Here is a 27,621-nt window from a genome sequence, read left to right on the forward strand (position 1 = left end):
TATTAACGGCTATTAAAGGCTTAAGGGATTAGCGGTTTTGCTGCTAAAAGGCTTTTAGCAGCTTAGCGCTTCAGAAAAAGGGGTTTGGGAGCGGAAAAAAACCTCAAAAATTTTCGTCTTGCTTTCGTCTTGCCATAGGGAAATTCGTCTTGCGAAGCGCCTCTGAAAACGGAAAACCCTTTCGTCTTGCGGGTTTTCCGTCTTGCGAGGCATTCGTCTTGCGGGGCACCACTGTATAGGGAGTGATTGCCACTACAAAGAAAATCATTGCCTTTGCTTTTAGAAAAGCTGCTCTGCAATCCCAGGCAGGAAATATTTTTTTCAGATGCCACATTCTGTTTCCTGTACAGGCCTGTCAATTTCCTGTATCCAAATGGGGCAGACAAATTGAAAACGTAGACAGTTGCAAAGTCTACTGGGCAACAGAGATGCCTGGAAGAGTTGTCTATAGCAGAGAAAAATGAGGCCATTTTCCATTTTCCTTACCGTTTTCAACACACACACACACAACCGGCAAAGCATCACCATGAAAAAGCACCACAGTATAAAAGAACACAACTCACCAAAAAAGCTTGTGTGAACGGAATGCCATTTAACATTTTAATATATTATTTTCAAGAGACGTTTCACCGACGACCTCATTTATTAAAAAAAAATACAATATTTTAAAATCTCACTTAAGAAATGCTTTCCAAGGAAATCTGGAAAAAGATCAGTTTGAACTATGGAGGCATAACTCTCCCCAACTAATAATTTTAAAATTATAGCTCTTCCTAAATCAGTCACGTGCAATTTCCTCCCCGCAAACAATTTCAAACCAATGCCTTATTACAAAGGGGATTATTCTCGCTTCTCCAGCTCACATTCTCCTGAAAGAAGCTCCTTAGAATCTCCCCAACCAGATAAACGCAACTGTTTAAATAACTTAAATAAATAAATAAGACGTTCTGGGGGAACTGCAGCCCAGCTGCTGCAAGACCAGCCCCACCAAAAGGCTCACCTATGCGGCTAACTAAGGCAGGAAATTCCAGCCAGGATTATTGGGAGGGTTTTCCTTCATGCCTCACCAGATCCTGGCCAAGGTGGTGCTGATCGAGTGGAGGCAATCACTGAAATCAGGTGGAGGGCCTAAAAAAATGAACGTTGGAGTGCAGTGGAAGAGCGCAGTGGGAAATCAAGAAAAAGGAATGGGAATCCAACGAGGCAGAAACAGAAGCATGGGGTTGGGCTAGGTGACCCTTGCAACTCTATTCTATGGAGCTGGGAGAGGAATCCAGTTTAGACAGAGCTGTTACACCTCCTGAGTCCTGTCCTCTTATCGCCCTCCACACAATACTCATTTTTTGGGGGGAGCCCTGACCATGAAGGAGTAAGCCACTAAGGGATATGATGAGAGGTTTGCTAAGGGGATGGTTTTCCCAAGCAGTTTTGAGCAAGTCTGCCCAACAGCCAACCTGTCTTTGCGGGCTGAAGACAAATAGGTTTAGAAACGTATTTTTTTCACCCTTCGGTTAATTGTTCACAGGTGGAGACAGGCAGGCTGCTCACTCACTGGACCCATTCACGGTTATTGTCTTGAGGCGATACTGGTTCCATATATTATTAATTATTACTATATAAATCTGGTTTTATTTTTTGTCTTGCACATTTTAATGGAGAGCAAGATAGAAATGCCTCAAATAAAATAATGTAAGCCACCTCCTGCATTTACACCTCGTTTGGGGCAGCCAATACAGTGTGGGGGGGGGGGATTGTCAAGCACCTAAGACGCTGCACCCAGCTGCAAGTGGCGTCTTGCATATGTGGAAAGCATCGCTGGCTGCAATCGCCATCTTTTTAAAAACTTCCTTCCTGAAAGGATGGTAGCACTTCCTGCCTGCTTCCTCCTGGCCTCCTTTCCCTTCCATCTGTTTCCAAAGCTTACTTGGTTTACGGTTTGGTCTCCGAGAAACCGACTTCCACTATGAACACACACACATACACACACACACACACAGGGCAAAAGTCTCACCACCACAGAATCAGAACAGATTTGAACACAGCACATGCACAGCGGTGCCTTTCCGCCGATATTTAGAGGGCACTGAACGAAGTACACCAAGCAAAGTCCATGGATCTCGACACAGTTCATACGGGGGTATTTGAAACAAACAAACAGAAGAGGAATTGGAGGTGAGATTTCGTTCCATTTGATTTTAAAGAGAGGGTGACTAAGAGGACCAGATGCGACTCTGCCTGGGGGAAAAACCCAGTTGGGCCCAACATCCGTTCGGATCGTTTCAGGTTAAAGCAAAAACAGCGTTGCCCTTCCCAAGGCGGCCGCCACTTCCTCCCTTGCTGGGTATGCCAATTCCAAATTACATTTTCATCACAGCTTTGAAGGAGACCTGCAGAATGAAAGAAAAACAAACATGCATGCTGTTGGAAACCAAAACAGAAAGCTGCTATTTTGTGGACTCCCGCCCCCCCCGTCCCAAAGCCTTCAAGAAAGAGTCCAAAGGATAAACCCACACAGTCAAGATGTCTGACACGAATGGCATGGAATTCAGAGAAGCTGTGCTCGTATAAACAAGCAGAGTGCCTAGTCCTCATGATATGTCCAGAGAGGGCTTTCAGTACACGGATGCTAGTCAGAGAGAGATGTGCTTCTAGGGTGGGAGTCTGAATCGGGTGCTAAGGGCCTTTTAATGCAGATTTTAGCTCGTCTATGAAACAACACACCTGAGCTCACAGCTACCAGGGCTGCATCATTCAATAACATCCCAAACCTCTCTGGAAGGGGTAAGATGTGTGCCCACTTAGCTGCCTTGATCATCCAAGTTATATGTCTTGGAGAAGACTTACATTGTTTGTTGATGCTAGATTTATGTTAGGAGTTGGGGAGTGCTTAATATTTATATTCCGCCCATCCGGCTGGGATGCTCCAGCCACTCTGGGTGGCTTCCAACACATATAAAAGCATAATAAAACATAATAAAACACTTTTCAACACAGGGCTGCCTTCAAATGTCTTCTACAAGTTGCGTAGTCATCTATCTCTGATGGGAGGGCGCCACCACCGAGAAGGCCCTCTGCCTGCTTTCCTGTAACCTCACTTCTCTCAGTAAGGGAACCGCCAGAAGGCCCTTGGAGCTGGACCTCAGTATCCGGGCGGAACGATCGAGGTGGAGATGCTCCTTCAGGTATACTGGGCCAAGGCCGTTTGGGGCTTTAAAGGTCAGCACCTACAATTTGAATTATGCTCAGAAACGTACTGGAAGCCAATGTAGGTCTTTCAGGACTGGTGTTATGTGGTCCTGGCACCCACTCCCAGTCACCAGTCTGGCAACCGCATTCTGGCTCAGTTGTGATTTCCGAGGCACCTTCAAAGGTAGCCCCACATGGAGTCACACTGCAGTAGTCCAAGCGGGAGACAACCGTAGCATGTAGGACTCTGGAGAAACAGTGTGTGGCATTAAGGAACTACTTTTGAATATGTGTTGTGTCTAACTTGCACTCAACTGACCCCCACAAGAATTCTGGCCTGCACAAGCGTGTTTGGAAAATTACGAAGGTTGCTCTGTAGAAATAAACTTTAAAAAGGGATATTCTAGGTCTGTGTTTCTTGGCTCTGCTAAGGCTTCTCCATGGTGATTTAAAAACAAGCCAAGTAAGAACTGTCCACACAGGAGTGGAGATTTGGCTGTCTGGCTCTGAGTATAATAACACTGACCTACCTCACAGAGTTGTTGTGAGACCAGCAAGGCTTTAAAAAGCCTCTTCGCCACCCACCCCCTTCGGATGTTATACTTGGCTACTCTCTGCCTTGCTCATCCAACTCATAAATCATAACTGCTGGCAACTTATTTAAATGGCTATTTTCAGGAGTGATTTTAAAAGCCTTTTTATTGCTCTAAGAAATCTATACACATAGGCAACAAAAGCTGTAAGAGCACAGCTGGAAGGGATGTCAATGCTTTTAAAGCAGGGATGAGGGATTTGTGGTTCTCCAGATGTTGCTGAATTAAAACTCCTACCGTCCCCAGCCTCTTGGCTCTGCTGGTTGCAAGGGCTGATGGGAACTGGAGTCCCTCAACATCTGGAGGGCCATGGGTTCCCCATCCCTTCATTTTACAAAGTCAGCTTAACATGACCAAAGCAGCTCACAGACCAGCAAATTAGTACCAGGCTGGCTTGTAAATTTGGGACTCTCAAGAAGACATGCAGCAGGATCCTATTTGGAGACTGTATTCCCCTTTTTCTTATGGTGGGAAGATGGGGGGGGGCAGAACAATTATGGGGGTGCCTGGAGTGTTTTGCTATTAGATTTGCTCTGGGATTTTCGGTCAAATTAGCAACGCCAACCCAAAGGGCTCTTTCGGGCTCCTTATAACTTCCTTGGGAAATAGAAAGGATAGCTCAGTTGGTTAGAGCATGGTGCTGGTAACGCCAAGGTCACAGGTTCGATCCCCGTATGGGACTAGGCGATCCTCGGGGTCCCTTCCAAATATGCAATCCTATGATAAGATGAAAAGAGGTGGCAGTTTGGCCTGATCCAACCCCGGGGCAGGCTTGTTCATAACAACAACAACAACAACAACCGCCCGTCTGGCTGGGTTTCCCCAGCCACTCTGGGCGGCTTCCAACAGAATATTAAAATACAATAGCCTATTAAACATTAAGAGCTTCCCTAAACAGGGCTGCCTTCAGGTGTCTTCTAAAAGTCTGGCAGTTGTTTTTCTCTGGTGGGGGGGCATTCCACAGGGCGGGTGCCACTACTGAGAAGGCCCTCTGCCTGGTTCCCTGTAACTTGGCTTCTCGCAGGGAGAGAACCACCAGAAAGCCCTCGGAACTGGACCTCAGTGTCCAGGCAGGACGATGGGGGTGGAGATGCTCCTTCAGGTATACTGGACCGAGTCAGGCAGCAGGCATCACCTGCCGCTGCATTTCTCCTTTCCTCTCGTTCACGTTGTCTTCTGAGCCACTCCAGTGGTCATTTCTCAGAGCACTTGAAAGGTCCATAAGAGCCCGCCTCCAAGGTCTCTTCCAGACAGTCTGTCTGTTCAGTATTCACCCCGATTTGTTTGCAGGGAGACTAGGCAACACTGGCTTTTGAATGACATTGGCTACTGTTTCTGGGGAGGTTAGATGGTGTTGCCTCAAAGCAAGCAAGTTGCCCTGCACTCTCCTCTGCATTTACCCCTCACTTTCCTTATTGCACAATGTTTCTCTTGGGGAAACTCGGGGGCTGCACAGTCAGCTACAATTGCCCAATCTGAATTTCCCTGTGTGTGCTGGAATCCCACCCAAAAAGAACGACAGTCTGGACGTGCCCAGGAAGCGAAAGGGCAGGGGAGAAGGGCACCCCTGGGAGCCATGTCTGCACTAACAGGGTGCCCAGAGTCAGCTGAGGCAGAAAGTCCCCCCGGGTCATTGGGGGGGGGGCACACGGAGGGCCCCAGAGGATGTTCTCAGGGTCCGGGGTGGTTTACATGGGGAGAAGAGGTATTTGAGGTACTGCAGTCCTGAGCCATTTAAGGCTTTGCAGGTCAAAACCAGCACTTTGAACTGGGCCCGGAAACTAATTGGCAGCCAGTGCAGTGCATTAAAAGTGAAAGGGATTATTATTAGTATAATTACAGTCATACCTCTTGTTACGTTTGCTTCAGGTTACGTGTTTTCATGTTGCATCCCATGGCAACCCAGAAGTACTGGAAAGGGTTACTTCCAGGTTTCGCTGCTCGCGCAGATGCACAAAATGACATCGCGCGCATGCGCAGAAGCGGCGAATCGCAACCCGCGCATGCGCAGGTGTGTGTTGCATTCCTTTCATGTTGCAAATGGGCCTCCAGAATGGATCCCATTCGCAACCAGGGGTAATAATATTATTATTATTATTATTATTATTATTTGAATTTATATACTTCCCTATACCCAGAGGTCTCAGGGCGGTTCACAGAATAAAATCAAAATATAAAACCACAAAATAAACAATCAAAATGAAAAAAACAACCCACTCGTAAACTGTTTTGATATTTTGTTTTTTGTACAAAAATCCAATCAGTGTATAAATTTTATGAAATAAATACATGTCTGGGAGGCACCAGATTGGGGAAGGCTGAACTCCATTCTGATGGGTAACAGCTCTCTTTCCAAGAATCTGGATAGGAATCTTCCAGCACGACTGAGGATCACTGAATCAGACCCTTGGTCCGTGGATACTTCAGTATTGTCTACACTGACTGACAGTTCTGCTCTCCAGCCCAGGCCTACTTGGCAATGCCACTGGGGTTGGAACCTGAGGCGCTCTGCACATGCACAGCAGATACTTTACACTGAGCTATGGCCTTTCCCTCCACACGAGGCAGGAAGAGATGAGAGGGGCAGAGACTGAAACTGATGGGAGGAGCCTCGAGGAGGAGAGCCCAGACAAGCCTACAAGTCACTGTCCGCTCTTGGAATCGGGGCGTGCTCTAAGTCAGCCTCAGCCAACCTGGCGCCCCCCTGTCTGGGGCTGATGGGAGTTGTAGTCAAAAACAGCTGGAAGGCACCAGGGTGGCCTGATGCTGCTCTAAGCGACTGCCTCCTGTGCCAAGCTGAGAATTTAAAAATGCAATTAAAAACACAATTAATTTAACATGAACTGATTTTGAAAAGTGCCACTTGCCTCTTGCAGCCTTTGCCCCAAGGTCTCCTTGCTCCGAATGCTCTTTCTGTGGAAAAGAAGATATTACTATTGCAAAATATAATGTAGGGCCAGTCCTATATCATTCACCAACAGCTTCAGAGATATCCTGAAGGAGCCATTTTTTGCTGCTGCTGCTTCTTTTGCTTCACACCTTGCCAACACTCACCACCCGACTTTGCCATTAGAGGGGCTAATGAAAACATGAGCTACAAATGGCAATTTCTGTTGAGAATGGGAAATAGTTATCTATTTTTTACATTGCTTACACTGGCACCATTGGCATCAATAAAACATTATCTTAAAGATTTCGAAATAGGTAAGGTAAAGGGGAAGGAGCTCTGGACGGTTAAGTCCAGAGAAAGGCGACTATGGGGTTGCATCGCTCATCTCGCTTTCAGGCCGAGGGAGCCGGCGTTTGTCCACAGACAGCTTTCCAGGTCATGTGGCCAGCAGGACTTCTGGCACAACAGAACACCATGATGGAAGCCAGAGCACACAGATTTCAAAATAAAACATTACAAAGGAGGTCAACTACAAAATGTGGCAAAGTTAAATATAAATAAGAATGAGAGAACACATTTCAAAAGAAGACATTACTTAAAGGAAGTCAAATATACTGTATTTTTCCATGTATAAGACTAGGGTTTTTTTACCAAAAAATTAGGTTTGAAATTGGGGCTCATCTTATACACGGGTAGTGCTGAGGGGTGTTTTCTTAATTTGGAGTCCCCCAAAATAGAGGCATCTTATACATGGAGGCATCTTATACACAGAAAAATAAGGTATTGTGTTTTTATTATTTATTACAGTGGTACCTCGGGTTACATACGCTTCAGGTTACATATGCTTCAGGTTACAGACTCCGCTAACCCAGAAATAGTGCTTCAGGTTAAGAACTTTGCTTCAGGATGAGAACAGAAATCATGCTCCGGCGGCGCAGCAGCAGTGGGAGGCCCTATTAGCTAAAGTGGTGCTTCAGGTTAAGAACAGTTTCAGGTTAAGTACGGACCTTCAGAACGAAGTAAGAACTTAACCTGAGGTACCACTGTACTATGGATTGTTCATTGGTGTACGTGATATTCTGTGCATTTTGTTATGTTATTAAAATTACTTTTAAAAACCTAGTAGTGAAAAATTGTTTTATATTTGTAGTGTTTTATATTTGTAGTGTCCTAGAACAGGACTCTCAAAGAACAGGACTCCCCAGCCAAAATGGGGGGAGACAAGACAAGGCAGGTGCCCAGTCATGTTTTGCAAAGACATCCATGTACAGTGGTACCTTGGTTCTCAAACATAATCCGTTCTAGGAGTCCATTCGACTCTTGAAACCGTTCAAAAACCAAGGCACGGCTTCCTATTCGCTGCAGGAGCTTCCTGCACTCAATCGGAAGCCGCAGAAACACTTACTTCTGGGTTTGCAGCGTTCGGAAGTTGATTTGTTCGACAACTAAGCCGTTCGAGAACCAAGGTACCACTGTATTCTGAACCTGGTTGTCTCCAGATATTTTGACACTCCAACTCTCATCGTGCTGGAGCTGATGGGAGTTGATCTTTCCAAACATCTGGGAGGCAACGGGTTCAGGAACACTGATCTAACAGAAGCAAACATGGCTTTACCTGTCTATTTTGGTAGCTACGATCACCGTGAAGCTGCCTTCTGTATCTGGCAAATACGTAGAAGGAACAATGGCGTAATTCCCTGAAGAGAGGCGGCACAGCTGGCTGACTTCCTGCGAGTAGCAATGGGGAACACAACTAACCACCGGCTCCAAGTGCAGGAAGGAAGACGAAGGCATTTTCACGTTGTTGTTGTCGCTGGGGACCTAAAAAGGATTGCAGGCTGTTAAGATGGCTTCCCTGTGACCCTCAGGTATCAACTCCCTTAAGTCAACAGCTGGGCTCAATTGTAACACAAAACCGAAGTCTGCCCACAAACTATGGTTTGTTTCAGGCCAAGAAACCAGCATCTGAAACTGGGGTTTGCAAGTCACAGCTTGCGCTAACCGCAGTTTGCTTTTATGCGCAAATTCAAAGATGGCTGATAAACCACATTTGAGGCTACTGGTCTGCCTCAGGGAGGAATTGAACTGATGAGGGACAGTCCCAAGAAGAAAGGAGAGAGAGAGAAAGACAAACAAAGACAGAGACACAGAAGCAGAGAGAGAAGCAGTTCCAAACCATGGTTTATCGGTTGTATTTATGGAAGCTCCAACCATGGTGTGGGTTCTTAATCACGGTTAGCCACGGCAGAAAAGACCTGTTCTTGTGTTGCCACCATCTGGACCTCAGGTGAAGGAGGCACACGAAGAAGGGCATCAGAAGATGAATGCAGGACCCGGTCAGTTCATATGGGGAGAGTCGGTCCTTGAGGTCTCCTACCTGGAAGATGTGAAACCCTATTGGGCGGCACTTGTTATCTGGGCAGTGCTGGCGGAGGGCAATCTTGATGCTGCTCTGCCCCACGCCTGTGGGGATGGAGAAAGGGAAGCAGGGGTTGGTGTGGAAGGATGGGAAGTTGCGGCTGCCGCCGGCGTTCTGCCCTTTCCTCCAGCAGCCCTCCAGCCGGGCTGTGTCCCACTCGCCCCCCGGGAGCTCTTCGCGGATGGCGTTGTCGGGCGACGGGAGTTTTATCTCACTACAAAGGCAAGGCGAGGAGGACAAAGAGAAGAGATGGGGGAGAGAAGGGAGAGAAGTAGGGTTAACAAAGGACACTTCTAGACCACAGAACCCATCATGGTGGTTCTGCGTTAAAAGGTCAACCCCCATTGGTCAGAAAATGGAAAGCGTAATGCTGGTGGACAACAAAAGAGGTTTAAAGACTCTCTCAAGGCAAATCTAAAAAAATGTAGTATAAACACCAACAACTGGGAAACACTGGCCTGTGAGCGCTCCAGTTGGAGAACAGCCTTTACCAAAGGTGTCATGGGCTTTGAAGATGCTTGAGCTCAGGAAGAAAGGGAGAAACTAAGAGGAAGGCATGCTTGGAAAACCGTCCCCATGATCAACTCCCGCCCGGAAACCTATGTCCCCACTGTGGAAGGACATGTGGATCCAGAATTGGCCTCCACGGTCACTCACGGACTCACTGTTAAAAACCGAGTTAATGGAAGACAATCTTACTCAACTACAAGGGATCGCCAAAAGAAGGACCTGGGTCACCAAACCCATATGTGATCCCTTAAATTGAGATTCATCTGGACATGTTATGCTTCTCTAAAATAAGTTATATCCTGCTCCTGCCCACTCCAACCTGGCTTAAGACCTGATTTTGGAGGGGGAACCGCACTGCTTGATGACCTGCAGTGGGGCAGGGACCACCTCCTGGTTCTCTCGGAACCTCTTAGTGGCTTCTCATAGAACTGTAGAGTTGGAAGGAACCCCAAGAGCCTTTAGTTTAACCTCCTGCAATGCAGGAATCACATGATGGATGGCCATCTGACCTCTAGTTTGAAAACCTCCAGTGAAGGAGAGTACACAAACTGCTGAGGGAGTCAGTTCCACTGCCGAACAGCTCCTACTGGCAGAAAGTTTGTCCTCTTGTTAGGGGAGTTGGGCATGTTTAACCTGGGAAAGAGGAGGCTGAGATGAGATATGATCGCCCTCTTCAAGTATCTGTCACACAGAAGATGGAGCAAGCTTGTTTTCTCCCATCCTGAAGGGTAGGACTTGAACAAATGGATTCAAGTTACAGGAAAGGAGATTCCGACTAAACATCAGGAAGAACTTTCTGACAGTAAGAGCTGCTTGACAGTGGAACAGTCTCCCTTAAGTCATGGACTCTCCATCCCTTGAGGATTTTAAGCAGAGGCTGGATGGCTGTCTGTCATGTACAAACTAGTTGAGATTCCTGCATTGCTGGGGTTGGACTAAATGTCCCCTGGGGTCCCTTCCAACTCTACGATTCTATGATATAGCACTTGCAGTAACGGTGCCCACCATTATTTAAGTCACAGAGTGGGGAATCTCAAGACACAGGTAAGTTTCACACAAACTGCCAGCTCGGTGGCACAGCACCTGCTTCCCAACCCTCAGCATCCCCAGGACAGAACTTGTGTCTGAAACTGTGGAGAGATGCTGCCAGCCAGAGTTGGGAAAACTGAGCCATATGGACTAAGGGTCTGACTCATGTACCACCCTCCCTCCCCACGCTGCATTTCCTTTCTTTCGGATGCACCTGAGGGAGATTCTTCCGCTGGAGAAGACCCGAAGCAGGAAGTTGCCCTCAGCATCGTTCAGGAAGGTGCTGGGGATGACCAGGTAATAGCCAGGAGAGAGGTCACAATGCAGGTGCACCTCTCGGTTGTAGGAGTGGCAAACGGTGCTGGAAACTGGAGGAGCAGAGAGCGTCTTTGGGAGGCTGAACTGTTTCTTTTCGACCTGGAGGGTGGAAAAGCAATGGCAGTGCTGCATATCTGAATGGCATAGGTCTTACAAAGTGGCCAAGGCAGGTCATCGCAAACACAAAGCATTCACGTCTCCTGGACAGAGTTGTTCATACTTTGCCCCAGGAGCTTCCTGCAGCCAATCAGAAGCCGCGCTTTGGTTTCTAAACAAACAAGACCAAAACAAAGCCAATAACCCTTCCTCCCACGATGACTGATGCAACACTACAATATAATAACACCGAGATAAATTACACATGGAGCTGCCTCTGAAGACGATCCAGCAGCTTTGGTTACGTCAGAACAGAACGCCAAGTCTCCTTATCCTGGCAATATGAACAAGTCTTGCCAGGCTTTTACCAGTGTAGCATAATGATTAGAGACTAGGACCTGGGAGAGACCCTGTTTCAAATTCCCACTCGGCCATGAGGCTCACTGGACAACCTTGGGCCAGTCACTGCCACTCGGCCTGGCCTACCTCACAGGGTTGTTGTGGGGTTAAATGAGGAGGCGGGCAAACATGTGGCACCACCTTGAGCACCTTCAAGAAAAAGGTGGCATCAAAACGCAATAAATAAATAAGCTTGGCCAGTTCGCAGTCTGTTCCAAGGACCTAGTCATACTGCTGGTTTGAGCCTTCAAGGCACCTGAAGGATTTCATTTAGCTATATTTTATTTATTGAATTTGTATATTGCCATTTATCCGTAGACCTCAAGGCTTAAGAATTGCCTGTCTTGATCTCAAATGTGAAAGCAAGTTCATTTAAACGGACTAATTTCCTATCCACTCGCTTTTCCACACCTCTTGAGAGTTAGAAACATTATGCAAAACAAGGCACCTTTTATCATATATGGTGAACATGTAAGGTAGTAAAAGAATTTTGGGAAATGATATATAACGAATTGAAAAAAATGTTTAAAATAACCTTTTCAATAAAAAAAAAACCTGAAGACTTGCTTTAGGAATTCCAGGTGCCGAAATCCCAATAGAGCAGAAAATACTATTTATGTAGGCGACCACAGCCGCTCGGATGTTATAGGCCCAGAGATGGAAAGAGGACGAAGTCCCTATCAGAGAAGAATGGCAGATCAAGTTGATGGATTGTAGCAAAATGGCAAAAATGACCGGAAGAATCAGAAATCAGGAAGACTAAAATTTTAATAAGGAATGGGGGAAATTTATAATTTATCTTAAAAACCATTGTAAACAGCTAAAATCATTAGTAGGATTGGAATAACACTTGTAGTTTAATGTTGAATTTTGGATATAATGGAGATGTAAAGGCTTTGGATTATTATAAAAGATGCAGGAGGAAATGGTTAACAAAAGGGAAAGAGGGAATTTCAGGAGAATCTTGTCTTTCTGTTGGTTGCTGGATAATTGACTGTAAAACTTTAAACTGAAAAACTAAATAACTGTATTTTTAAAAAAGAAACATTCTGTATAAGGAGGCGGCCCAGATCCCCACCCTAGCTGCTCGTTACCTTCCATATGTGGAGCCCCACCGCGTGGTAATTTTTGCCTCGGATGCCATCGTTTAAAGCGGGATCTGCTTCCACTAAGCGGGGCCAGTTGCGGATCCTGCCCGCCCAGTCGGTGCTGTGCTTGCGGTGTTTCTGCAGGAGGGCAATGCACACCTCGCTCTGCTCAAAGACCCTCAGCCAGAACTTGGGGTTCGTGGGGAAGGTGCTGTTGTTGCGGCAACCGCCTGCGGACTGGCCCCTCACCCAGGACCCGTACAGCTTCTGCGTGTGGCTCAGCACTCTGTCTGTGGGGAGAGATGGAAAAAATACCGTATTTTTCGCTATGTAAGACACACTCGACCATAAGATGCATCTAGTTTTAGAGGAGGAGAAAGCGATCCCTCTTGCTCTCCTGGCTTCAGCGATAGCTGCGCAGCCTGCACTCGCTCCATAAGACACATACACATTTCCCCTTACTTTTTAGGAGGAGAAAGGTGCATCTTTTAGAGCGAAAAATAGGGTATGCACACATCGCATCACTGAGCCAGAGCAGCATTTGGGGTCAAGGGGAGACCGCATCGCTTTCCTTGTGTCCTACCGGTGTAAAGGCTCTGAAGCTGTCCTTCTTCAGTAATCGGGTACCCAGTTATGATCTCATCAAATTCCGCAAAGAACTCCTCCTCCTCGACCCAAAATTCTCCTTCCTGGATCTGGGACAACAGCTCTGCAGCAACCACAGGGTCCAGTTGGCTCCATCCTGGACCACTGAAGAACAAGAAGCAACAAGGAGAAAAATGAATGTCAGTGTGGGGGTTAGAGTGCCGGACAAGGACCTGGGAGACCAGGGTTCAAATCCCTGCTCGGCTCACTGGGTGACTTTGGGCCAGTCACTCAATCTCAGCCTTATCTACCTGACAGGGTTGTTGTGAAGATAAAATGGGGAGGGGGAGAGATATGGGGAATAAATGTAATAATAGATACATTTATTATTATTACTATTATCATTATTCACAATGTAGTTCAGTATTTCCCAAACTTGGGTCTCCAACTGTTTTTTTGGACTACAACTCCCATCATCCCCAGCTAGCAAGACCAGTGGTCAGGGATGATGGGAACTGTAGTCCCAAAACAGCTGGAGACCCAAACTTGGGAAACACTGGACACGGTACTTTTAACGAAATACAAAAGGTTAAGTCCCTACAGCAAAATAGAAATTTTCCCTCAACTAGCCCTGCAATGTCACTCTGAGGCACAGTGGGAAATTAATATGGAAGCTGCCATTTTAATTTCCCACAATGCCCCAGGACTAATGCTACATCCAGGGCACTGGGGAAGGGAAATTAAAATGGCACCTCCAAGACACCCTACAAGAGAGAGGCCAGGGCAAGCACAGTGTTGGCTCCTGCCAGACCACTGGTCCACAGGCATCTGCCCAAGGATGCTGAATGCCAACTGGGCTGGTGAGTTGGGCTCCCGGGTGAAACAGAGAACTACAGCTCCTGTAGTTTTAAGAGGTGTATGCTGTCTGAAAGTTCGTCTTGTCCACAAGTCCTTAAGGTGGAGGAAGGGGCTCTTTCCCACCTGGACACCTTCCTGAGAGGCAGCCTATCTGGGCATCTCCCACTCTACGTCTGGTTTGGCCCGACAGAAAGAGCCAAAAATTGCCATGCTTCATTGGTGCAGAAGCAGAAAGACGAGAATGGTTGTTGGCACACAGGGCAGTAACAAGCAGTAAAGGTAGGTCTACATTTACTGTCTTCTCCTTGGCAAGCATGTTAGCAAAAATATAACCCTCTTCCCATTGGGGCGCACTGCCCCACCAACCTCAGCCAGCCCCCACCTGCCTGCCTCCTTACTTCCAAGCAGTCCAGAAGGTGGCCCTGGTTGTCAGCTTCCTCCTCCTTAGCCTCCATGTTGCCCTTGTAGGGCTCAGAAGGGATGGGGGCGGAACTAGAATGAGCTGGTTCTGCTTGTCAATGGGCTCTAGCGCCACCTAGGGTTGGGCTCCCTGCATGCTGCCCTACCAGCCTCAACCAGTCGTCAATGTCCCTCTTTACAGCCCTTCATAGAAGGAAACTGGGCTGCGAATGGGGCAATTAAGAGTTCTGCCACCACTGCCAATGTATGCGGAATCCTCCCGAACCGATATAAGCAACTCGCTTCCTGGTTTGAGGGCAGACCTGAAGAAGCATTTATGGCGTTTGCAAATGGCATCCGATGCAGGCTCAGGCAGGGACAAAAGCACGGCACAGGGGCATCCTTAATAAACTGGCATGTGGAATGCCCACTCACCCCTCCCTCCAGGGCCCTTTCCAGCAACGCCTCCCCCAGGGGTTACGGATCCGCAGCAGGATGATCTCCTTCCGGGACACTTTGGAGAGGTCCTGCATGTCCACAACGATGAAGGCGTGGAACTCCCCCAGTTCGCTGGTACCTGGGCAGGCGGAGAAGACAAGCGGAGGTTTAAAAAATATGCAGCGTTCGTTTCACCCCCAGGGAGAGGGGAAGAAATGCCCCACAGACATGCAAACATCATCTCTTAGCAATGGCAGCTCCCAGTTTATGGAACCCCCTTCCTATTATCTTTCTCCAGGCATCAATTCAAGGTCTTATTTATTTGCAGAAAACTTCAGTGCAGCCAGAGTAACTATACTGGGATATCTGTATCGTTAATGGTTTTGGTTACGCTTTTGGTTACTGTACTGTATTTTAGATTATGGTTACGAATGCTAACTGCACCTCAGCAATGAAATACAAGGGTGTGATTGTCAAAACCTTGAAAATGAAGACCGCTTACAACAGACGCATTTCAGAAAGCAGCCTTGCCATCCACAGGCTTCTTGCCCAGCTAAATTCTGAGTCTGAACAGGCTTTAAAGAGCTGCATGTTTACCTTGCCGTGAGCTGAAGACGGAGCAGCTCATCACGCATTTCTCTTTCAAGTTCATCAGTCTCCTAAATACCGCCTTCTCCAAAACTTTGCCTGCCCTCTCCCTTTCTGTGCTCCGGCCTGGGTCTTTTAGGGACCACCTCTCGGCTAGGCCTCCTGTCAGATCCACCAGAGCGTCAGCAACCTGGCCTGCCCAGAGCTGTTCGTAAGAGCCATGCACCCTAGCGAGAGAAAACACAAAAACTCCAGGACATCATACCAGTTCTTCAAAAGAAAGCTTAAGTTGGTGAAAACATTTAAAGTCCCTGCCAATCCTTGGGAAATCCCCTAGTGCATCAGTTAGTGGCAAATGTATCAGAGTTACTGAGGCAAGTCAAGCCTACTAAATATTTTTGGTGGCTAGAAGCTTTCGGGTGTGTTTTGCAAGACCAGGCAACTCTGATACATTGGGCACCAGCAGCCAAAATTATCCACACGAATGGAAAATGCTATGTCATCCACACGTATTTTTGTAAGGAAGAAAAACAAGTGCACCGGATTTGGAAAGCATCTAGAATCCTGCTGAAAAGATTTTTGTTTAGAAAAATCTGAATAGGTAACTAACTTTTCCACAAATTCACAGTCCTCACTATGCAGAAAGCACAGCCAAGGGCAATTCTGGAAACGAAAACAAGGACTGCAAAGGACACACAGTCCATGTTTGCATGTAACACTAAACCATAGTTTAGTACTGCATGCATGAATGGGAATGAGGCTCAGCCAGGCCTTGGGCTCCAACACTCCCCACCCAAGTTACTCCCATGCTGCTGGGACAGTGACTGGGCCAGCATTTCCTTTCAGTTCCTCCTAATCTTAGTTTCTTGTTGAGTGTGAACCAGGAGTGGTGTTTCATCACAAACCCTGGTCAGTTTAACAAGCCAATTCCACAACCCATAATTCAACAGTGGCTTGTTTTAAAACTGTACAGGGCATAATTTTTCTTGATTTTATCCACTGGGAGAACCCCATCAAGAGTAGCAGGTAAGTCACAATAGGAACTGTCGTCCTATAATCAAGTTCCTGGGATTTGTGGGCCTGTTTCTCTCCCAGAAGTTAAGGAGACATTTTGAGCCCCTAGAGGGCAAATGTCTGGCCTGTCACTTGGCTCTGCCCAAAGAGGAACAAGGCAACACTAAAAGATGAGGCGTTTGCCCTTAGGGAATTATCAGGGAAATCCTCTCATTTTGTATTAATTCCTGGTGTCAAAGTAATGAAGCCAGGCAAGCTTTCAAATGTTTACGCCCCTTCAGGGTACTTCCGACCACTTCCATGTGTGGAAGATCATACACAAAAGGAACACTCAGCGCAACAGAGACTTGTTTGAAAATTGCTGTGTGAATCTGTGCAGCCGGGCACACAGTTTGCAATCCCCTCCAGGACAAGTCCCTCCACACGTACTTGGCATAGGCCTTTTCCAGCAGAGGAAGCCAAAACACATCTTCCGTCTGGCACTGCGAGAAGCAGAGTTTGCCCCCCAGGCAAGGCAGGCGGTCGTCTATGGTCACCTCCACCCAGTGCCCAAATTGCCAGACCCGGCAAGTGAAACAGCCTCTGTATTTCTCGTCTCTCCAGCTGGGCTGACCCGGAGGTATCACCTGCGAGAACAAAACAGGAGCAAGTCAGAGGCAACAGGAGCAGGCAAAGGCTTTTGCATTCCACGTCTGTGGGCTTGCTGCCTGAGGGTGCAGGCGCCCGAAGACTCCTTTCCTTCCTGCCTTCTTAAAACATAGCAAGATTCTAGTCCTTACGGCTACGGGAAAAAATCTTAAAAGCATATGTGCAACCTGGGGAAATTGCACAATGAGCAGGGCAGTGCTTTGGTAACTTACAGCCCCTCCTCTACTCTTCCAAACACACCTTGGCCAGACATCTGTATCCATTCTTCCTCTCATTTCCTAAATAGAAACCTCTGCTTAATATGTGAAGTTTAATCTGACTGGGAACCAGCGGTGAGATTTGGAGTGATTTAAAGGACCTGTTTTGGAGTGATTTAAAGGACCTGTTTTGAATCAAGCAGGTAATAATAATGCAGTAAAAGTAGAAGTACCATCAATGAAAGATGGGCAACATGACTGAATTAGCAAAAATGACGGCAACAATTAGAATGCAATCTAATCAAAATCTCAAACTGGAATGGAAATACGTAGAAGAATACATGACCAAACAAGGACCCAACAAGAATTTATTGATATGTATAGACTGATTTCACAAAGTTAAGTTAAACAGATATATAAGAATGTATGTTTAATTATTAAGATACAAAAATACAATCACAATAGCAAAGTTATAAAATAAGAACAAGGAAGTCACGCAGGTGTGGAGGAAAGACACAGGACAAGAAATAAGAAACAAATAAGAAATGGCTAGATGTTGGTACATAATGGAATGTGAAAATGTGACTTTATAAATATAATGTATATGTATTACTATGTAAAAATTTCTTATTTGTATTGTGACATTAATAAATAAAATCAAATAAAAATAATGCAGTAAAATGCACCTTACGTTTCAGAGGCACTGTGCCAAGCTAGGCTTCCTGTGCCAAAACAGATAGTAAGTCAAACATCTGCAACCTGTTGACCTCCAAGAGTTTTGGACTGAAACTCCCATCATTCCTGACCATTCATCATGTTGGCAGGGGCTGGTGGGAGTTGTAGTTCAAAACACCTGCAGAGAACCAGACCGTAAGAACGTGGATCCTCTCCCAACCAAAAGAACAGCACTCTCCTGTACCTTGGCCAACAAGTATTTACTCTTCTGCAAAGCGGCACAGGCACACAGGAACCAGCAGTCTCCCAGCATCCCTTGCTTGACTTGCCACTCATATTGATTGTCGGAAAATAATCGAGGTGTAGAACAAATCTCCTGGTGGGGAGAAAGAGACAGTGCAAGTTTACCGCTAACTTTTTATAGAGCCAATTGTATTTCAGGATTAAACAGCAAGGCTCTGGGATTCTGCTTTGAGCGGTTTTACAGAACGGGTTGGTTCTATTCCTTGGAGGTTTTTAAGCAGAAGCTGGATGGTCATCTGTCACGAATGCTGTAGTGGAGATTCCTGCAACTGCCGGGGGTTGGACTAGATGACCCCAGGGTCCCTTCCAACTCTACAATTCTATAATTCTATTGCATGTTCTGTCATTCATCATTTGTGACTAAGCCAGTGCTTCCCACCCAATTCACTTGCTACCTATTTTGAAAAGTTGCAGAATTAGTCAAATCATGTAAGTAATTTTATTATTTTATTATCAATTTGGACTGTTTTTTTGTAGTTAAGGAACATGTTTTCCTCAAATTAAGCATGAGGCAATTGTGTAACAAGTCACTGCTCTGGAAAAATCTGGAATGGTGTGATCACACAGGTGCTCATTATCTATAAATGGGCAGCTGCTGTCATGGGTCATAAATCAACCCTCAGATGCTGTGCACAGAGGTGGAAAATAAACCTAAGGTTTTAAGAATGGAGAAGCAAGTTCTGGGGAGAGAAACAAATGGTACTGTAAGTTTCCACCAGCTAAGACAGGAGCCGATTGTTTCGCACCAAAATAACCTCCGCTTGCCCCATCCAAAGCAAACCTGCATTTCCTAGTACAGCTTCCCCACTGTTTTTCAAATGTGCATGAATTTTTTTTTATAGTAAGGGACACGGGTGGCGCTGTGGGTTAAACCACTGAGCCTAGGACTTGCCAATCAGAAGGTCAGCGGTTCGAATCCCTGCAACAGGGTGAGCTCCCGTTGCTCGGTCCCTGCTCCTGCCAACCTAGCAGTGCGAAAGCACATCAAAGTGCAAGTAGATAAATAGGTACCGCTCCAGCAGGAAGGTAAACGGCATTTCCGTGCGCTGCTCTGGTTCGCCAGAAGCGGTTTAGTCATGCTGGCCACATGACCTAGAAGCTGTACGCCGGCTCCCTCGGCCAGTAAAGCGAGATGAGCGCCGCAACCCCAGAGTCAGCCATGACTGGACTTAATGGTCAGGGGTCCCTTTACCTTTACGTCTGCATAAAGAAGGGGTGCCCTGTTAAAAATAAAACGTGGTTTTGCAAACTTTTCACCTGAAGCACGGGAGCAGGAATGAGGTTGATCTGGGATTCTATATGCACAATTAGAATGGAATGAAGGAGGGGGGGATGAGTGTGCTAACAACCCCCCCCCCAAAAAAAAACCCAATTGGAGGAAAACATCGGCTGTATCCATGGAGGCTCCTCACATGATTTCTAAATCACCTGGGAAGCATCCTCCCCGCGCCCCCCCCCATTGAAAAGGCTCCCTGTTTCAGAAGCTGAACCTCCACATTGGTGAGGACAAACAAGACTTGCATCCTTGTTCCCGCTCCGCCTGACCACATGGAGTACTAAAATGCCTAGATTGGGTTAATCATAGAATCATAGAGTTGGAAGAGACCACAAGGGCCATTGAGTCCAACCCCCTGCCAAGCAGGAAACACCATCAGAGCACTCCTGACATATGGTTGTCAAGCCTCTGCTTAAAGACCTCCAAAGAAGGAGACTCCACCACACTCCTTGGCAGCAAATTCCACTGGTTGATGTGGCTCAGGCCAGCTGGGAAACCCAGTTCACTGCAGATTGTATGATTTTATGAAGTCAATAATCCACCATGGCTGCTCTTAAGAACCTCACTCTTGTCCTTATCCTGGGATATGTATATTTTTTTAAAAAAACCAACTTACCGTATTTTTCGCTCTATAAGACACACCAGACCATAAGACACACCTAGTTTTTGGAGGAGGAAAACAAGAAAAAAAATATTCTGAATCCCAGAAGCCAGAACAGCAAGAGGGATCACTGCGTAGCGAAAGCAGTGATCCCTCTTGCTGTTCTGGCTTCTGGGATAGCTGCACAGCCTGCATTTGCTCCATAAGACGCACACACATTTCCCCATACTTTTTAGGAGGGGAAAATTGCGTCTTATAGAGCGAAAAAATACGGCAAATTTGTTATTTGTTTAGCTACTCTCTAGTGACTAGGATTTTGCTTTAAACAAAACCCCCACATCAGTCAAAGGGTCTCTGTAGGCTGGTGGGTTTTGCATGTATTTTATTTAGTCATTTAATAAAAAAAAATACACACCACTTGATAGGTGTATTTTATAATGAATGATTTTAGAGTGTTGTTTGTACTGTTTTATTGTTGTTAGCCGCCCTGAGCCCGGCTTCGGCTGGGGAGGGCGGGATATAAATAAAATTTATTATTATTATTATTATTATTATAGCAAAAAAAAACACAACCCCTCAAAAATATAAAACAATAAAATTGAGGGGAGGGAATCACAGCCATGGTTCAAAACATACAAAAGTTAAAAAACTAAAACAGATTAAAATTGCCTCAACTTCATAAGCAGATGGGTAGGCTTGTCTAAACAAGAATGTTATTTGCAGGCACCAAAAAGAGTACAGTGAATGTAGTGATCAGGTGGGATTGCTATGAGGAATTATAACAAATATAGAGTAAGCCATCTGTGTCAGCAATGAAAGCATTGCGCTGACTGGGTTTGAACTATTTTGATATGATTCCTGATCAATCCACACCTCTGCATCCCTGTTCCATTTCTCCTTCTTCACAAGTCAGGTACACAGCCAGGCAGGCATCCTGGGTCATCAAAGACAGTGGGCAAGTTTCTTTGACGTAGCCTTTCTGATATGTTAATCTTAGGATGTTAATCTTAGGGCCAGAAAACAGGTTTCACATGAAGGTGATAATGATCGCTGTCCTCCTGGCCATCCTCCTTATCATGTATATTGCTTGTTTATCACCTCCGGGGTTGCCAAATGTACTCCTTTGTAGTTCTGTTCTTTGTTTACCCGTGCTTAATTAGTTTTGGTAGTTTAACTCCCCCCCCCCCGTGGGGTTTGTTGAAATGCTCAGAAGAAATCTGATTGGTTCTTATGAACACTCTGTAAAAGAGTTCTTTTGTGAATAAAACGACCTGGGCCGAGGGAGGCTGGAGGCACACAGGGAGAGTTTATTATACGCACCCTTCCCAGAGTCTTGCTGGTTCAAGCCTCTGTGTGTATTCTTATTAATCAGAGTTCAATCCTTCCTTTACTTTGGGAACGCCTCAGTGAAGGAGCCTGCTTGCTTGATCTCAAGAGGCAGGGAGTTCCAATGTGCAGGCGTTGCCACACTAAACAATCGGGTGCTTAGAGATGTGGAACGGGTCAAAGAATAAACCAGGACATTTGTGGTATGAAAAGTTACTGGACTTCACCTGGAAGTTACAGCACATGCACTGGTTGGAAAGGAAGCAGTTTGACTACTCCAAAACCTTGGCCGATGCAAACAGTATTGAAAGTGGGGTTGCGTTTAACTGCCCTGAGCACAAATCATCACGAAAGCACAATAAATAGGGTGTGTGGAGGAGCCAAAACAAACCTGGGGTCTCAGCCAACAAATCTCCCCCCTGAAATGAGCCAGAGGTGTCGAGTAGTTAAAAAAGAGAGAGTCGTCGTTAGCCGGAAATGCGAGGTCCTTGTAAAGATCTCCCTTGAGATCCGAGGGCTCCCGGTCTCCCAGCATCTTCTATGAAACAGCAAATATTTTCATCAACGTCAGAGGCTGCAGGACTCCAATTTAAACCTGCAACCGTGTTAGAAAGAAGGGAAAGGGACCACAGTTATAAAGATACACACTGTCAGAAAAGAAAGGGTGGTGGGAGAGGAGAGAAAGCAAAGAAGACATAATAATAATAATAATAATAATAATAATAATAATAATAATAAATTTTATTTATACTCCGCCTCCCTAGCCAAGACTGGGCTCAGGGCAGCTAACAACCAATAATAAAAACAAGTTGATTAAAATACAACTTAAAAACAATATTAAAATATATCATTAAAATGCAGCCTCATTTCAGTAGGAACTCAAATCAAAAACTTTTTGGGGATGAAAACGTCAAATCTTCACCAAGGCCAATTATCCAGACTGGTCCTACATGGGCCAGAAAAAAAGCCAGGGAAGTCCCCGAATAGGAGTTCCATCACAGAAGGAGAAAGGAAAAAGGATAGAGGGGAAGGGGATCAAGTTGATTCCAAGCCAAAGGCCACGCGGAACAACTCTTTCTTACAGGCCCTGCAGAAAGAAATCAGATCCTGCAGGGCCCTGGTCTCTTGAGACAGAGCTTTCCACCAGCTCGGAGCCACCACTGAGAAGGCCCTGGCTCTCTAATCTGACTTCCTTAGGGCCCAGTACCTCTAGGGTGTTGCTATTAAGGACCTTAAGGTCCTCTGTGGGGCATACCGGGAGAGGCGGCCTTGTAGGCCCCCAGAAAGAGGTTTCTTTCTAATACAAGAGCTTGGGATCACAGAATGAACTGGGCAGGAGGTTTTGAGTCAGATAAAAGGAAAGACTTCTTCATGCAAGGCATAGTTAACTTACAGAACTCACTGGGGATGGCCACTAGCTTTGAAACAGGACTGATCAGATCCCTGGGCTGGTTAGGCATGACAGCCAAAAGGAGCCTCCAGCTTCAAAGGCAGTATACCTTTGCACAAAAGATTCAAGAGGCAGAGAGCAAGGGAGGGCTGTTGCCCTCACAACTTACTTGTGGGCTTCCCAGAAGCACCTGGCAGGGACCGTGAAACTTTTGGGAGTCCATTAAAGGAGGAATGTTAGAGAAAAGAATTGCAACGTCATTTGGGGATGACTTTGCGCTGTCTGTGGACCAAGTCCAGAGATGCTCTAAAATAGCAGAAGCGAATGCTCTCCTTACCCTATAGGTAGCCAAGAAAAATCAGAGTCCTGCTCCCCCTGGCGTGAAATGAAGGTTAAGTCACTTACCATGCCTGCTCTCTCTTTCCGTCCCTTTTACCTGCAATAGTCTTCATTCAGAAACCCCGGATACGTCCTAAAGAACCCACAAGCTGGGTCTATACAAATCGGGGGGGGGGGGGGGGAGGTACAGAGAAAGGAATCAGTTTGCATGGGGAAAACCAGACTCGATACTAGTGATTCCCAACCTTTTTTTGGCTGTGTCCCACCTCAGCATCTCTAAAATCCTGACACACCCCCCCCGTGACATATAATTCTTATTATTCAAAAAGGGATCTCCTATTCACACGGAGGAAGCCTAAAAGGCCATTAACTTGGTCTAAACTCATTCTCAAATTGCCTCACTTAAAAATCAAATTGCCCCCCTGTGGGGCGTGTGGGAATCACAGCTCTACACGGTGAGGAGCCGAGTGAGAAACAATGAGGTTTTCCGGGCCTTTCAGGCAAAGCAAACAGAATCAAAACTCTGTAACCGGAAACTCCAAATTTCTGCCCCTGATATAAATATAATTTGCTGTTCTTATGAGGTTGGCCCTGGCTGAGGCGGCGATGGTGATGCCAGAACAGGATAGGGAGATATGGCAAAATAAATGAACATTTTCCCATTTATTTGCAACGAGCCCCATCGGCACTATAGATATAAAGCAGTATCGTGCTTTAAACCATCATAGCTTAGAATCATAGAATCATAGAGTTAGAAGAGACCACAAGGGCCATCGAGTTCAACCCCCTGCCAAGCAGGAAACACCACCAGAGCACTCCTGACATATGGTTGTCAAGCCTCTGCTTAAAGACCTCCAAAGAAGGAGACTCCACCACACTCCTTGGCAGCAAATTCCACTGTCGAACAGCTCTTACTGTCAGGAAGTTCTTCCTAATGTTTAGGTGGAATCTTCTTTCTTGTAGTTTGGATCCATTGCTCCGTGTCCGCTTCTCTGGAGCAGCAGAAAACAACCTTTCTCCCTCCTCTATGTGACATCCTTTTATATATTTGAACATGGCTATCATATCACCCCTTAACCTCCTCTTCTCCAGGCTAAACATGCCCAGCTCCCTTAGCCGTTCCTCATAAGGCATCGTTTCCAGGCCTTTGACCATTTTGGTTGCCCTCCTCTGTACACGTTCCAGTTTGTCAGTGTCCTTCTTGAACTGTGGTGCCCAGAACTGGACACAGTACTCCAGGTGAGGTCTGACCAGAGCAGAATACAGTGGCACTATTACTTCCCTTGATCTAGATGCTATACTCCTATTGATGCAGCCCAGAATTGCATTGGCTTTTTTAGCTGCCGCGTCACACTGTTGGCTCATGTCAAGTTTGTGGTCAACCAAGACTCCTAGATCCTTTTCACATGTACTGCTCTCAAGCCAGGCTTCCCCAAAAGAATCCTGGGAACTGTAGTTTGTTAAAGGTCCTGAGAGTTGCAAGGAGGCCCTCCTCCCCTTGGGGGCGCTATGATTCCCAGAGTTCCCTGGCAAGAGGGGCTGGTTGTTAAACCACTCTGGAAACTGCAGTTCCATGAGGGGGAATAGGGGCCTCCTAACAGCACCATTAACAAACTACAGCTCCCAGAATTCTTTTTTTGCTGTTGCATGACTCGGCACAAATGTATCAGGTGTTCGGAAAGGAATGCCGCCTTTTCATTTATCTATGATTATTTTTAAAGGGCAGTGTTTATTTATATTTTATAATTTTATATTTAGCCCTTTTATTCTTATTAAACAACTATCTGACTTTTAGAGGACATCTAAAGGCAGGCCTGCATAGGGAAGTTTTTAATATTTGACGTTTTACTGTAGTTTTATTATTTGTCGGAAGCCGCCTAGAGTAGCCCGGGCAACCCCCCGTCAGATAATAAGAATAATAATAATGATAATGATAATAACTGAATTTTAAATGAATATTTTGGATTGCTCTTTGCAAATCGCTTAGGGGTTTTCTATCAGGTAAAGCGGTATAAAAATGTACAATAAATAAGCAAACACAAAGAGCATGCCGCCCTTCTCGTATGGAGGCAGTTTGAAGAGGCCGCTCCCTTCATCGCCAAGATAACCCTGCTCACACTTGTTCCCCACACAATGCCAAGCAACAATGCTCACAATGGCCCCCACAGAAAAACCCATTCAGGTCTCTTCGCACCCACACCACACATTTAAAGCGCATGACTTGCGTATGCCAAAGAATCCTGGGAACCGTAGTTTGGAGAAGGCGCTGGCACTTGTGAGGGGGCAAACTACAGTTCCCAGGGTTCTTGGGGGGGGGGGAGTCTTGCGCTTTAAAGGTATGGTGTGTGGATGCGACCGCAGGCATCCTCGGACACAACTGACCCCCCAAAAGCAACCTCAGAAGCGCAGCAGAGCATCTTCGCCCTCAGCAACCCCAAACTCACCACGACCAACATGGATGTTGCATCGCCAACACCATGTTCTTTCATGCCATCAAAAGCCAGCGACACCTCATGTCCCTTGTCCCCCACAAACACACGCAGACCCACACCGGTGGACGTGTCAGCCTACCTGCCTCAGGGCCGGATTGAGACCTTTAGAGGCCCTAAGCGCTTTAAAAGATGTTGATGACTCCGTATATGTCTAATTCAGTCAACACAACCAAAAAACATGTGAGCTTCAATGGACCGAGTGGCGCTTTGCCAGTTGCCAGATTCTAATTTTGTTGTATTTCCAAAATTAATGTATACCATTAATATCTATTACAGTGGTGCCTCGCAAGACGAAAAGAATCCGTTCTGCGAGTCTCTTCGTCTTGCGGTTTTTTTCGTCTTGCGAAGCAGGCCCATTAGCGGCTTAGCGCTCTTAGCGGCTTAGCGGATCAGCTGTTAAGCGGCTTAGCGGCTTGGGAAAAAGGGGGGGAAAGGAAAAAAACCCCGCAGGAACTCGCAAGACATTTTCGTCTTGCGAAGCAAGCCCATAGCAAATTTGTTTTGCGAAGCACCTCCAAAACGGAAAACCCTTTCGTCTAGCGGGTTTTCCGTCTTGCGAGGCATTCGTCTTGCGGGGCACCACTGTATTCCTATTTATTGTTGTTGTTGTTGGTGGTGGTGGTGGTGGTGTGTGTGTGTATGGAAACCCAGCCAGATGGGCGGGGTATAAAAAATAAAATTATTATTATGATTATCATGCATTTTTTTCATTTATGTAGTAGGCTTTAAATTGCTGTGGCGGCCCACTTCTCTTGACGCTTATTTTGCTTCATGGTTGATCTAGCCCCAATCCCCATCTTTCTCACCTCAGATCCAAGCTATTTCTTCATTATGTTCCTATCCTACCTTTCCTCCAGGGATCCCCTTCCCCATTTCACCCTCACAACAACCCTGTGAGGCAGGTTGGGTTGGGAGCCAGTGACAGGTCATCCGGTGAGCTTCATGGCTTCTCAAGCCCTGGTGGTGCAACACCCCAAGCCAGCATAATGCATCTATATGCATGCCACCCCCACCCCCCAAATCTTCTAAATCTGTGCTTTCAGCTGCTGTGCAACAGGCTGAACTTTAGTCAGGAAAAAAAGAGAGAGGAAGGCAGCAACCCACTTCAGGGCAGGATGGCATTTTCCACAACAACTAAAAAGCCTCGGCGCCTTGTTCTGTGTTGCACTGCATCGCCGTTCCAAGCAGAAACCCCCACCCTGGACCACACCGAAGGCCTGTCCATCCCAGTCTTTCAGGATCTGCCCAGCAAGCCGGGCCTCCCCTGTTTTGCGCGCCCAGCACCTGTGAGTCACAGGTACAGTGCCTCGGAACATGGAGGCTCGCTAGGTGCCATGCCCGATCGCTGCCGATTGCGCACCCCCTTTTAGCGCCCTTCAAGCAAATGGCCACCTCCATTTCTGGATGGCAGCGAATTCTAGCACGCCCGGTTCCCCGCCTGGAATCAAGGCAAAGCCATGCCTGGGGCAGCCCTACCTCGGCCACACACCAGCTTCCGCTTCCTCCCCTTGCCCTAGCAAACAAAGCCCCTCTTGTTCTCTTCCCATGGCAAAGCAACCCTGCATGCAGGCATGCATGGTCGTGCAAGCAAGCAAGCAAGCAAGCAAGCAAGCAAGCAGCCCCTTTCGCCCCTTGCACAGCGCGCTCTGCATCCATCATCCCCGGTCCCACCTTTCAGCCAGATCGCAGCGGAGATCTCCTCTCTCCAGCCAACCCAAAGGAAGGTCCGAAGCACACGATGCAGCCACGACCAATGGCAAAACCCCGTTGTTCCCGGTGCAAAACACACACACACAAACCCCCGTGCACTACCTTTGTAGCCTAGAAAACTACTATTCCCATCATGCATCGGCAACGACGAGCTGCAAGGCTCCCAGCATGCCTTGCTCGCCGGAGGAACTACACGTCCCAGCATGCCCTTGGCTTATTTCCTCCCTCTCGCCTGTGCAAAACTGTCCCGGGGT

General features: G+C 46.6%; 1 protein-coding gene across 8 annotated transcripts; it reads right to left on the bottom strand.

The window, feature by feature from the left end:
- Positions 1-574: 574 nt before the first annotated feature.
- Positions 575-27,502, bottom strand: CAPN10 (calpain 10). 8 transcript variants are annotated; one of them, XM_083442156.1, is made up of 14 exons: positions 27,470-27,502; positions 23,232-23,320; positions 21,828-22,031; positions 18,175-18,306; positions 16,840-17,036; positions 15,406-15,623; positions 14,806-14,947; positions 13,112-13,278; positions 12,535-12,818; positions 10,842-11,044; positions 9,047-9,302; positions 8,285-8,490; positions 6,647-6,692; positions 575-2,387 (listed from the first exon to the last, which is right to left on the bottom strand). In XM_083442156.1, the coding sequence occupies exons 3-14, from the start codon at positions 21,969-21,971 to the stop codon at positions 2,358-2,360; spliced, it is 2,025 nt and encodes a 674-aa protein (XP_083298282.1). In that variant the 5' UTR covers positions 21,972-22,031; positions 23,232-23,320; positions 27,470-27,502; the 3' UTR covers positions 575-2,357. The 8 variants fall into 8 exon arrangements, with proteins under 8 accessions (XP_083298282.1, XP_083298276.1, XP_083298279.1 ...); XM_083442150.1 differs by having other exon boundaries at positions 21,828-21,974; positions 27,329-27,498; XM_083442153.1 differs by having other exon boundaries at positions 21,828-21,974; positions 27,470-27,491.
- Positions 27,503-27,621: the final 119 nt, after the last annotated feature.

This window comes from Podarcis tiliguerta (assembly GCF_965153285.1).
Source record: "Podarcis tiliguerta genome assembly, chromosome: 5".
Lineage (NCBI taxonomy): Eukaryota > Metazoa > Chordata > Lepidosauria > Squamata > Lacertidae > Podarcis > Podarcis tiliguerta.

Bases quoted from the DNA above. Each gene is read 5' to 3' on its own strand.
- CAPN10 (XM_083442150.1), bottom strand. The intron at 13,279-14,805 runs GTGAGTGGGCAT...CTTGTTCTTCAG, and splicing joins AAAGGGCCCTGGAGGGAGGG to TGGTCCAGGATGGAGCCAAC. The intron at 9,303-10,841 runs GTGCATCCGAAA...TTGCCTTTGTAG, and splicing joins AGCGGAAGAATCTCCCTCAG to TGAGATAAAACTCCCGTCGC.